Source organism: Apodemus sylvaticus, chromosome 11 (assembly GCF_947179515.1).
Source record: "Apodemus sylvaticus chromosome 11, mApoSyl1.1, whole genome shotgun sequence".
Taxonomy (NCBI): domain Eukaryota; kingdom Metazoa; phylum Chordata; class Mammalia; order Rodentia; family Muridae; genus Apodemus; species Apodemus sylvaticus.
The window spans coordinates 106,767,571-106,781,101 of record NC_067482.1 but is presented as its reverse complement, the minus strand read 5'-3'; the positions used below and the strand labels follow the sequence as shown (position 1 = coordinate 106,781,101).

The following is a 13,531-nucleotide window of genomic DNA, read 5'->3' as shown; positions in this document are numbered from 1 at the left end:
AGATCCTACTACAAAAGCCTATACTCAACAAAATTGGAAAATCTGGAGGAAATGGACAATTTTCTAGATACATACCAGGTGCCAAAGTTAAAACAGGATCAGATAAACCATCTAAATATTAACATAAGTCCTGAGGAAATAGAAGCAATTGTTAATAGTCTCCCAACAACAACAACAACAACAACAACAAAAAAAAAAAAAAAAAAAAAAAGCACAGGACCAAATGGGTTTAGTGGGGAATTCTATCAGAACTTCAAAGAAGAGCTAATACCTTTACTCGTCAAACTATTCCACAAAATAGAAACTGGAGGAACACTATCCAATTCATCCTATGAAGCCACAATAACACTTATACCAAAACCAAACAAAGAACAAACAAGGAAAGAGAACTGCAGACCAATTTCCCTTATGAACATTGATGTAAAAGTACTCAATAAAATTCTGACCAACTGAATCCAAGAATGCATCAAAATGATAATTCACCATGATCAAGTAGGCTTCAACCCAGGAATGCAGGGATGGTTCAATGTGTGGAAATCCATCAATGTAATACACTACATAAACAAATTCAAAGAAAAAAAACACATGGTCATTTCATTAGATGCTGAAAATGCTTTTGATAAAATTCAGCATCCTTTCATGATAAAAGTCTTGGAGAGATCAGGAATTCAAGGCCCATACCTAAACATAGTGAAAGAAATGTACTGTAAACCAGTAGCCAACATCAAACTAAATGTAGAGAAATGTGAAGCAATCCCACTAAAATCAGGAACCAGACAAGGCTGCCCATTCTCTCCTTATCTATTCAATATAGTACTTGAAGTCCTATCGAGGGTAATTAGAAACCAAAAAGAGGTCAAAGGGATACAATTCGGAAAGGAAGAAGTCAAAGTATCACTATTTGCAGATGATATGATTGTATACTTAAGTGACCCCAAAACTTCCAACAGAGAACTCCTAAAGCTGATTAACAACTCCAGCAAAGTGGCTAGGTATAAAATTAGCTCAAACAAATCAGTAGCCTTCCTCTACTCAAAGGATAAACAAGCTGAGAAAGAAATTAGGGAAATGACACCTTTCACAATAGTCACAAATAATATTACATATCTTGGTGTGAGACTCCAACCAAGCAAGTCAAAGATTTGTATGACAAGACCTTCAGGCCTCTGGAGAAAGAAATTGTAGAAGATCTCAAAGATGGAAAGATCTCCAATGCTCATGGATTGGCAGGGCTAATATAGTAAAAATGGCCATCTTGCCAAAAGCAATCTATAGATTCAATGCAATCCCCATCAAAATTCCAAATCAATTCCTCATAGAGATAGAAAGTGCAATCTGCAAATTCATTTGGAATAACAAAAAACCCAGGATAGCAAAAACTATTCTCCAAAACAGAAGATCTCCTGCGTGAAATCACTTTTCCTGACCTCAAGCTCTACTACAGAGTAATAGTGATAAAAACTTTATGGTATTGGTACAGAGACAGGCAGGAAGATCAATGGAATAGAACTGAAGACCCAGATATGAGCCCACACACCTATGGTCTCCTTGATATTTGACAAAGGAGCTAAAAACATCCAGTGGAAAAAAGACAGCATTTTTAACAAATGGTGCTGGATCAACTAGAGGTCAGTATAATCGACCCATTCCTATGTCTTTGTACAAAACTCAAGTCCAAGTGGATCAAGGACCTCCACATAAAACCAGATACACTGAAGCTTATATAGAACACCAATGGCTTATGCTCTAAGAACAAGAATTGACAAATGGGACTTCACAAAACTGTGAAGCTTCTGTAAGGCAAAGGGCACTGGCAATAGGACAAAATGGCAACCAACAGATTGGGAAAAGATCTTTACTAATCCTACATCTGAGAGAGGGCTAATAGCCAATGTATACAAAGAACTCAAGAAGGTAGACTCCAGAGTGTCAAATAACCCTATTAAAAAATGGGGTACAGAGCTAAACAGGGAATTCTCAACTGAGGAAACTCCAATGGCTCTGAAGCACCTAAAGGAATGTTTAGCATTCTTACTTATCAGGGAAATGCAAATCAAAACAATCCTGAGATTCCACCTCACACCAGTCAGAATGGCTAAGATGAAAAGCTCAGGGGACAGGAGATGCTGAAGAGGATGTGGAGAAAGAGGAACACTTCTCCAGATGGGACTGTAAGCTGGTAAAACCACTCTGGAAATCAGTTTGGCAGTTACTCAGATAATTGGATGTAGTACTACCTGAGGATCCAGCTATACTACTCCATACCCAGAAGATGTTCCAAAAAGTAATAAGGACACATGTGCCACTATGTTCATAGTAGCCTTATTTATAATAGCCAGAAGCTGGAAAGAACCCAAATGTCCTTCAACAGAGGAATAGATACAGAAATTGTGTTATATATATACAATGGAGTACTATTCAGCTATTAAAAACAATGAATTCATGAAATTCTTAGGTAAATGGATGGAACTAGAAAGTGTCATCCTGAGTGAGGTAACCCAATCACAAAAGAACATACATGGTATGTACTCAGTGATAAGTGGATATTAGCCCAAAAGCTCAAAATAAACAAGTTACAATTCAGAGATGTCAGGAAGCTTAAGAAGAAGGAAGACCAAGGAGGGGGGGAAGGGGGGGAGAGAGGGTATTTGGTTCCTCTGAGAAAGGGAACAAAATACTCACAGGGACAAGTATGGAAACAAAGTGTGGGGCAGAGACTGAAGGAAAGGCCACCCAGAGACTGTCCTACCTGGGAATTCATCCTATAAACAGTCAGCAACCCCCAAAACTACTATGGATGACAAGAAGTACGTTCCGAAAGGAGCCTGTTATGGTTGTCTTTTGGAGGGGCCCTGCCAGAGCCTTACAGAGGTGGATACTAGCAGGCAACCACTGGACTGAGTGAGGGGTTCCAAATGGAGGACTTGGAAGGTGAACTGGAGTAGCTTGGGGGGTTTTGCACCCCCATGGGAAGAACGAAGATGTTGGCCAACCAGATGCCCCAGGGCTCCCAGGGACTAAGCCCTCAACCAAAGGGTACACATGGTTCTGGCCCACAGAGTGGCAGAGGGATGCCTTGTCGAGCACCAGTGGAAGGAGAGGTCCTTGGTCCTGTGAAGTCTCAATAGATGCCCCAGTGTGGGGAAATCTAGGGAGGGTCATGGGAGCGGAATGGGTGGAGGAGCATATTCTTGTAGGCAGGGTATGGGAGGATGGGTTTGGGGTTTTCAGGGAGGGGGGAAACTGGGAAGGGGTATAACATTTGAAATGTAAATGAAGAATATATTCAATTAAAAAAAAAGTACACACAATTACACACAGTATTTAATGTAGATTCTGTGGAATGAACAAACCCAAGTCCTCAAGTTTACTGAGTTATTTGCCCATCCCCATATTCTCAATGTCTTTTTGTTGTTGTTGATCATGATGTTGTTTTGATTTTTTTAAAACAAGGTCTTTCTACATAGCTCTGGCTATCCAGGAAGTCACCATGTACATAATGCTGCCTACAAGGATTAAAGGTATGAGCTACTGTATCCAGCTAATGATACAGTCTATTTTAAAACTTTAGGAGTTCCGAGGTCAAATTACTGGCCAAACACATATATAGCATTAATTCTACATTATTTTATTTCAAGAACGATAGCAGAGTATGAAAATTAATATTTGACTTTTAAAACATAATTATTAAGAACTACATTAGGAAATGCTACATATCAAATATGTTAAATGTAACAGAATCTGAAAACCACAGTTTATTCTAAGGCATGTAAACTGAAAAAAAGGGTTGGGGGAGTTAAAGTTAAATAACTTGAAGCAGTCAGTAGCTTACTTGATGAGTTTCGTTTCTGATTCTTGAATTAAAGACATCAGAGTAGGCTTGCATTTACACTAATACACTTAAAGAATTCCCTAAAACTGTTAAACTAAAAGTATAATCCAGATCCAAAGGGAAAAGGCAAACCATCTGGCATTATCAATTTCACTTGTGTTAAACTGAACAACAGATATTGTAGCTGGCCTCTTCTAGGTACTAGCCACACAGTACTAACAGAGATACCAAGTGTCCACTATGAAGGAAAGTAAAAACAAGTAAAATGTAACAAATGCACATACTCCTTTTGGAAAGCCATGCACAGAGGGGAACTGAATCCAAACACCAAGCACGTTTGTGCATCTGGGCTATAGCCGTGCTGCAGTAACTTTTCCAGGCACTCTTCCTGTCCTCCAAACACTGCAGAGTAAACAGGGCTCACTTTGTCTGGTCCAGTGTCACAAGCCCGGTTAGTAAGTGGTATTAATAAGTCCAAGGTCCTTCAAATAAATAAAAGAGCAAATATTTAATATTTTCAGGTGCGTAAGAGTAGGCAACATCTTTCCCATACATATTTTAAGAATCACCCACTGACTGGACGATTTAAAGACATATTTCTGTCTTTCCTACACTTCTCCAGTAAACATACTTCATAGCTACTATGAAACGTTACCCGAACTATTGCTTAATGCAAAGCTTAAATAGACCTAAAAAAAATTGAGTAATATAGTAAATATACCTGTTTTCCTTGTTAACCGTTATTTACCTTACCACTACCATGACTTATGCCAATGCTATGTTTGGTATTTCAGGACCTAATAAATTATTTAAATTTTTAGTACACTAAATATAAACTAGTTGAGAAAATAAGGGGCCAGGAATACTGTCCAGAGAGAGTGTGTTTGTCTATTATGCTGGAGGACCTGGGTTTAATTGCCAGCACTAGGGATTATATAAAGGAAGATGTGGTGACACATCCTTACAAGTCAAAGACTGAAGCAGAGTACTCATGACTTCAAGGCCTCCCACATATGAGTAACAAGTTCCAGGAGCCAGGGCGACTCAGCAAGGCTCTGTTTCACATACAATCAAATAATAACAGATAATAAAAGAACATATTTCCTTTTTAAATATTAATAAGTTTGGTTTCCCATTAGTAAGAATTTTTAAATATGGCAAGTGACATGAAATGAGAAATTATGATTTTAATCAGAAGAAACTATAATTTATAGCAAAACATTGCAATCTCAGAGAAATACAATCATTAATATCTGAGGTACATTTATAAAGAAGCAATTGATAGAGAATGCTCAAAAAAAGATAAGATGGCTCAAACATAGTTCTCACATTGTCTGTAACCTAGCCTCGGCAACTAGCAGGAGAGAAGACTATTCAGCTCCGAAGACAAAACTATAAGGAATAAGCATCTGGGAAATTCCACTCCTTCCTAGGACTGTTTCTCTTGACTGTTTTTCCTTCCATAAACAGACCTAAAATAGCACTGAAGAAGGACTGAAATCATAGATGGATTACTTTTGAAGTAGGCTAGGGATGAAATCAGTGCAACAGAATTTTCGAAACTAAACACAATAAGAACAAATTCCTATGAGAATTTTGGTTATCAATTTAAACCTAAGTACAACTGTTTAAAGATTTTTTTCTAAATAAGTTTATCAACAATTAGAAGAAGTGGATTTATTTTTTAAAGGACACAAACTGAGTGATGAGGGTATCTGAGCCAGAAAAAGGTGAGAGAAGGGTGAACGCGTTCAAAACATGGGATGAAAGTCTCAAAGAATAATAAAGTTTAAAGAGCATTTACAGGAGATACCAATATTTAAATGTTAATATTTAAATATTAAAATTTTAAGAAAAATATTTTCTTAAAACTAAGAATCTGCTTGACAACTTTTAAATAAACATGTCTGAGTTTTAAAGATGGGCTAGAAATATATAATGTCGCAAGGCAAACATGCTTACAAAGACCTTTGAGAACACATGCTACCTAATGACAAAATAGTCAGCTTGTGGACTCTGTTTATCTACTGTCTAAACATAATGATCATTTTATTACTTTTAATTAAACATTAATGGTATGTATTGGAAGCACGATTATAGAATTATAACCCTAAAGACTGTAAACATGGTTTTTAAATCTGTACATACTGATTTATGAGAGGGATCCTTACTCTTATGGACATAACTAGGTTACTAACTCTACTCACCAATACTTTCTCCAAAATATAATCATAATTTCCTAGGCACTTCTAGCAAAGAAAGAGTAACAAAAGCAGGGAAAATATGAGACTAAACATGAGATTAGGTAAAAAGTTTAACCAAAGAGTTTAAGATAGGGTAGAGGACTCAACCAACACAAAATGAAGACTCCATTCCAAAAGGATCACATACTCTTGCAAATAGGGATATAATGCAAATTAGTGAATACATCCATCAGATTGCTAGTTAAAGGTGTTTGAAATAAAACTAGCAAGAAAAGGGAAAGAACATCCATCAGTTAAAGAAATCCCTTTGCTCCAATATCTATACCATCTACATACAGTCATACAGTCATTCTTTCTCAGAGTGGGAAAGTGAAAGATGTAGAGGAGCTATGGAGAGCAAAAACAGTACGGGGAAGATGAGGAGTAAATTTAAGCATTCCAAAAACTGGTTTCAGAAAGCAATGACCAAGCATTCTACCCAGAGGTAAAGGGTCTGACTCATATCTACTCCTTATGAACCTTTAATTCCAAGACCACTTTTATTCTGTTTTGAGCACTTACTTTGTATGGCCCATTTGTGCAGCAGCATGAATAGGTAACTGCCAATTATCTTCATTACAATAAAGATCAGGATCCGCCCCACTGGACAGCAAAAGGTCCACACATTTTGTATGACCTTCTTGTGCAGCAATAAACAAAGGAGTAGCTTTATCCAAGGCTTGGCAATTGACATTTGCACCTAACACAAAACAAAATACTTAACGGACATAGATTTTTTAAAAAGAAGAAGAAAGAAAGGTGAAAACATAAATTTCAAGCTGCCATAAAAGGTTTTCATAGTGTAACAGCTTTCACCCTTACCGGATGCTATTGAAAAATATACTTATTTTACTAAACTGTTAGGAATCATTTAAATAGTTTTTGTTCTGCATTAGAAAGAACATAAAGGATATTTTAGAATTAACCTTTAAAAAAAAACCAACTCCTATTCAATGAAAGCTTATTCCTTTTCCTGGCCAGACATGCACTGTGGGTTCAAAGTACAAATATTGTTGAAGATTTACTTTAATGTGTATTCATGAGTTATGTGTGTATGTATACACATATCTGTGCACATGAATTCAAGTATCCATGAAAGCTAGAAATGAGCCTCCAAATCCCATAGAACTTGAGTTCATATGACTATTTAACATGGGCACTAGATCTGAACTCTGTTATCTCTGCAAGAACTCTTAGCCACTGAGACATCTCTCAAGCCCCAAAGTATATTTTAGAAGGAAAGGATGTAGTAAAGACCTATAATTCCAGCCCTTGGAAATCTGAGAAAAGAATATCACAAGTTTGAGGCTAACCTCAAACTTTTAAACTATCTTTTAAAAAAAAAGTGGAAAAGTGCTGGAGAGATGGCTCAGCGGTTAAGAGCACTGACTGCTCTTCCAAGGGTCCCAAGTTCAAATCCCAGCAACCACATGGTGGCTCACAACCATCTGTAATGAGATCTGATGCCAGCTGGACAGCTACTGTGTACTTAGATATAACAATAAATAAAATCTTTAAAAAATACAGTGGAAAAAATACAATAGAAAATCATTGATGATAATTCCCAAGAAATTGTAAGTTATGAGACGTATGTGTTTTATTGATGTATTTCTGGGACTTAGGATTTTATTGATGTTACTAATTTTAGACTAAGATTTATGAGGAAAACATTATCAATAAGTGACTGATATACATAGGATTAAAAACCATATTGATTAGTCTTACATTTCTTCCTTCATGATTATTGCATAATAAAGGCAACAATAAATAGGAATGATATTTTTCAATGGAGTTAAATAGATTTTAAAATAAAAACTATTATTATAATACTACTATATACAATTTCAAAAGGCAGCCAGGCATGATGACAGAGTATAGCCGTTCTCTGTGAGTTTGAGGTCAGCCTGGTCAACATAGTGAGTTCCAGGACAGTCAAAACTACATACTGAGATTCTATTTCCACAAACAAAAAGATCAGAAAGGCTGAAAATGCCCTTAGTTGTTGGGAAACTTTTGAAATTATTAAAAAAAAGCATATTTCTCTAATCACCTCATCAGCAAATAATATGAAATATGTTAGCACTCATACTATCACATGATTATGCCAATTTTTAAATTTTTCAAATATATCTCATTAGAAAAAACACCATAAAAATGGGGAAGATTGACTATCTTTTATTCAAAGCACCTTAAAAAAGCTACATAGCAAAAATGACTGTGTGGGACAGGAACCCAGGGGCAGCATGTGATGGGAGCCTTCTGGTTTCTGTCTGCAGCTGGAGCTGGTCCTCTGCCACAGGGCTGCATACCCAGGTGGTGCAGAGAGATGGCTAGCCTCCCTGGAGTGCTGAAGAAGCCAGTGAGCACAGGCAGGAGCACACTGATACTCAGAAAAACACGCCAGAAACCCTCAGGACACAGGATCTGAGGGGTTGCCTGGGACAGGAGTCTTCTGATTTCAGTCTGTACCCAGACCTAATCCTGGGACTTAGAGCTGCATATACAAATAATGCCAAGATAGACCTGGTCTCCCAGGAGTGCCAACACACCTGTAAGCACAGGTAAGACCACCACTTCTCTTCAAATTCCTGGCCCAAGAGGGACCCACTCAGAGCCATCAGGACACAGGAACCAAGGATCAGCTGAGGACGGGATCTTTCTAGTTTCTGTCAACACCCCAGAGCTGACCCTGTACCACAGCTCTCCATATCAAAACTCCTCCCAGAGAGAACTGGTCTCCCAGGAGTACTGACATACAGGCTTGCAGGACAGACAAGCCACAGTCAGAGACAGCAAGAACAGCTAACACCAGAGATAACCAGATAGTGAAAGGGAAGCACAAGAAACTTACTAACAGAAACCAAGGTTACTTGGCATCATCAGAACCCAGTTCTCTCAACACAGCGAGTGCGCGTTACCCCAATACACAAAAAAAGCAAGACTCTGATTTAAAATCACATCCCATGATGATGATAGAGGACATTTAGAAGGGTATAAATAACTCCCTTAAAGAAATACAAGAGAACACAGGCAAACAGGAAGAAGACCTTAAAGAGGAAACACAAAAATCCCTTAAAGAATTACAGGAAAACATAACCAAACAGGTGAAGGAACTGAACAAAATCATCCAGGATCTAAAAATGGAAATAGAAACAAATAGAAATCACAAAGGGAGATAACACTGGAGCTAGAAAACCTAGGAAAGAGATCAGGAGTCAGAAATGCAAGCATCACCAACAGAATACAAGAGATAGAAGAGAGAATCTCAGGAGCAGAAGATACCATTGAAAAAATTGATAAAACAGTCAAGGAAAATGCAAAATGCAAAAAGCTTATAACTCAAAACATTCAGGAAATCCAGGAAACAATGAGACCAAACCTAAGGATAATAGGTATAGAAAAGAGCGAAGATTCCCAGTTTAAAGGGCCAGGAAATATCTTCAACAAAATTATAGAAGAAAACTTCCCTAACCTGAAGAAAGAGATGCCCATGAACATACAAGAAGCCTACAGAACTTCAAATAGATTGGACCAGAAAAGAAATTCTTCCTGGCACATAATAGTTAAAACACGAAATATATTAAACAAAGAAAGAATATTAAAAGCAGTAAGGGAAACATGTCAAGTAACATGTAAAGGCAGACCTATCAGAATCACACCAGACTTCACACCAGAGACAATGAAAGCTAGAAGATCCTGGGCAGATCTCATACAAACCCTAAGAGAACACAAATACCAGCCCAGATTACTATACCCATCAAAACTCTCAATCACCATAGATGGACAAACCAAAATAGTCCAGAACAAAACCAAATTTGCACAGTATCTTTCCACAAATCCAGCCCTACAAAGGATAAAAGATGGAAAACGCCAACACAAAGAGGAAAACTATCCCCTAGAAAAAGCAAGAAAGTAATCATTCAACAAATGCAAAAGAAGAAAACCACATAAACATAAAAATAACATGAAAAATAACAGGTAGCAACAAGCACAATACCTTAATATCTCGTAACATCAATGGACTCAATTCCCCAATGAAAAGACATAGACTAACAGACTGGATATGTAAACAGGACCCAGCATTTTGCACCTCAGTGTCAAAGACAAACACTACCTCAGAGTAAAGGGCTGGAAAACAATTTTCCAAGCAAATAGTTCCAGGAAACAAGCTGGAGTAGCCATTCTAATATTAGATAATATCGACTTTCAACTGAAGGTCATCAAAAAAGATAAGGAAGGACACTTCATACTCATCAAAGGAAAAATCTACCACCAAAACAACAACAACAACAACAACAACAAAAACCCCTCTCAATTCTGAACATATATACTCCAAATACAAGGGCACCCACATTCATAAAAGAAACTTTACTAAAGCTCAAAGCACACATTGCACCTCACACAATAATTGTGGGGGGCTTCAACACCTCACTCTCATCAATGGACAGATCAGGGAAACACAAACTAAATAGAGACACAGTGAAATTAACAGAAGATATGGACCAAAGAGATTTAACAGATATCTAAAGAATATTTCATTCTAAATCAAAAGAATATACTTTCTTCTCAATACCTCATGGTACCTTCTCCAAAACTGACCATAAAATCAGTCACAAAAGAGACCCCAACAGATATAAGAAGACTGAAATAATCCCATGCCTCCTATCAGATCACTATGGAGTAAGGGTTCTCTTCAATAGCAACAACAACAAAAAACAAACAAACAAACAACACAACAAAAATCAGAAAGCCCACATATACATGGAAGCTGAACAATGCTCTACTCTTCCTCAAGTTAGAAATAAAGAAAAAAATTAATGATTTTTTAGAATTTAATGAAGATGAAGCCACAGCATACTCAAACTTATGGGACACAATGAAAGCAGTGCTAAGAGGAAAACTCAAAGCTCTGAGTACCTCCAAAAAAGAAACTTGAGAGAGCATACACTAGCAGCTTGACAGCACATCTGAATGCTCTAGAACAAAAGGAAGCATCTACACCCAAGAGGAATAGGCAGCAGGAGGGGAAACAAGGAAAGCTGATAACATTTGAAAAAAATGCTCAACTTCATTAGTCATTAGGGAAATGCAAATCAAAACAACCCTGAGATGTCACCTTACACCAGTCAGAATGGCTAAGATTAAAAATTCAGGAGACAGCAGATGTTGGTGAGAATGTGGAGAAAGAGGAACACTCCTCCACTGCTGGTGGGGTTGCAAATTGGAACAACCACTCTGGAAATCAGTCTGGCGGTTCCTCTGAAAATGGGGCACCTCACTTCCAGAAGATCCTGCTATACAACTCCTGGGCATATATCCAGAAGATTCCCTAGCATGTAATAAGGATACATGTTCCACTATGCTCATAGCAGCCCTATTTATAATTGCCAGAAGCTGGAAAGAACCCAGGTATCCCTCAACAGAAGAGTGGATGCAAAAATTGTGGTATATATACACAATGGAGTACTATTCAGCCATTAGAAACAATGAATTCATGAAATTCTTAGGCAAATGGATGGAGCTGGAAAACATCATACTAAGTGAGGTAACCCAGTCTCAAAAGATCAATCATGGTATGCACTCACGAATAAGTGGATATTAACCTAGAAAACTGGAATACCCAAAACATAATCCACACATCAAATGAGGTACAAGAAGAATGGAGGAATGGCCCCTTGTTCTGGGAAGACTCAGTGAAGCAGTATAGGGCAAAACCAGAACAGGGAAGTGGGAAGGGTTGGGTGGGAAAACAGGGGGAGGGAAGGGGACTGATGGGACTTTTGGGGAGTGGGGGTCTAGAAAAGGGGAAATCATTTGAAATGTAAATAAAAAATATATCAAATAAAAAAAACCAAAAAAAAAAAAAAGAAATGTAAATAAAGAAAATATCTAATGGTACATGCCTAGCACTTGGGAGGCAGAGGCAGGCGGATTTCTGAGTTTGAGGCTAGCCTGGTCTACAGGGTGAGCTCCAGGGCAGCCAGGGCTATGCACAGAAACCCTGTCTCTAAAAACCAGGGGGAAAAAGAAAAGGAAAGGGAAAGGGAAAGGGAAAGGGAAAGGGAAAGGGAAAGGGAAAGGGAAAGGGAAAGGAAAGAAAAGATAAACAAAGACAAAAATTAAGAAAGAAAGGAAGGAAGGAAGGAAGGAAGGAAGGAAGGAAGGAAGGAAGGAAGGAAGGAAGGAAGGAAAGGTTTCTTCTAAATACAATATTTTAAAAGTTTAGAGAAGAAAAAAATTTAAAAAAAGAAAAAAGGGAATCACTATGCTCCAACTGTGGCAGCACTTGACACCCAGAGTGTGGGAATATTAACGTAAAAAGAATAATTTTAGAAAGTTATTTGGGATTCCTAATCTTTAAATCACAGGCTCATAATTGTTTAGATATCTTCACCTTGAACATCATGAAGGTTTGTTTTTTTTTTTCACTTTCTACCTTGACTTAAATATGTAGAGATTTGAGGGGTTTTGTTTTGTTTTTTTGTTTGTTTGTTTTGTGTTGCTTTGTGGGTTTTGTTTTGTTTTGTTTTTTTGTTTTTTGTTTTTTTTTTTGGTTTTTGGTTGCTGTTCATTTGATTGTTTGTGGATTTTTTTTTGTTTTGGTTTTAGGATTATTTTTGTTTATTCGTTTTTTGGTTTTTGAGACAGGGTCTTTCTATGAAGTCCTGGATGTCCTGGAATTCACTATTGTGTTTTCAGCAAATCTGTTGGCATGTGTCTCCCTCTAACTCTCTGTGGTTTCCTAGCTCCATCAGAACACACACTAAGACTTTAAAAGCACTTCTGTGGTGAACCTTTCAGGTCAGACAATGTTTTAAAAAAATGACAAAATCACACAATCTTTTTTTGGAAATGCTACATCTGTAATTATAGTCACAGAGAAACATTTACCTGGTAATATACAGAATGAACTATGTATACTTTTAGTTGTTACTTATATAAATTTCGTCACCTGATTCAAGAAGCATTGTTCTCTAAGAACACAGTTTAAAACCATGATCTTCTGAGCACAAAGGTGATGTTTCTTACCAGATGAAATAAGTATGCTCAAGCTCTCTAGCTTCCCATACTGAGCAGCCACAAACAGAGGTGTTATTCCAAAGTCATCTTGGCATTCTCTGTCTGCTCCTTCTTTAAGAAGCAGTTTTATACTCTCAGCATTTCCCTAAAGTACAGACACATATTTTTAAGTTAGTAAAAACTCTTTCTCATTGTGTTTTATTTTCTCAGTAAAGAAAAACTTCAAAAAATGCAGTCTTGTTACATTAGATGAAAAAGATATGACATCAGATTGCTCTACACTTCTACACAGCCTATTAAATGTAAACAAATTAAGTACTGGCCACTAGCAATTATAATCATTAATTCTGCAAAGTTAGTTTGCTAACTCAAGCAGTAGGGAGCTATCATGCTTTCTAAACATATAGTTACAATAAAACATACCATTTTACCTTAT

The 13,531-nt window shown here is 37.2% G+C and overlaps 1 protein-coding gene across 5 annotated transcripts in view; it reads right to left on the bottom strand.

Moving 5' to 3' along the window:
- Positions 1-13,531, bottom strand: part of Asb3 (ankyrin repeat and SOCS box containing 3) — a 152,178-nt gene that overhangs the window by 51,913 nt on the left and 86,734 nt on the right. For all 5 annotated transcript variants that reach the window (XR_007980154.1, XR_007980155.1, XM_052198390.1 and 2 more), the window contains 3 exons: positions 13,105-13,240; positions 6,598-6,775; positions 4,117-4,314 (listed from right to left, as the gene is read on the bottom strand). Coding sequence is in view for 3 of the 5 variants with exons in the window: in XM_052198390.1 (XP_052054350.1) it covers positions 4,117-4,314; positions 6,598-6,775; positions 13,105-13,240 (512 nt within the window). In the remaining 2 variants the exon portion in view is untranslated. The remainder of the gene's footprint in view (positions 1-4,116; positions 4,315-6,597; positions 6,776-13,104; positions 13,241-13,531) is intronic.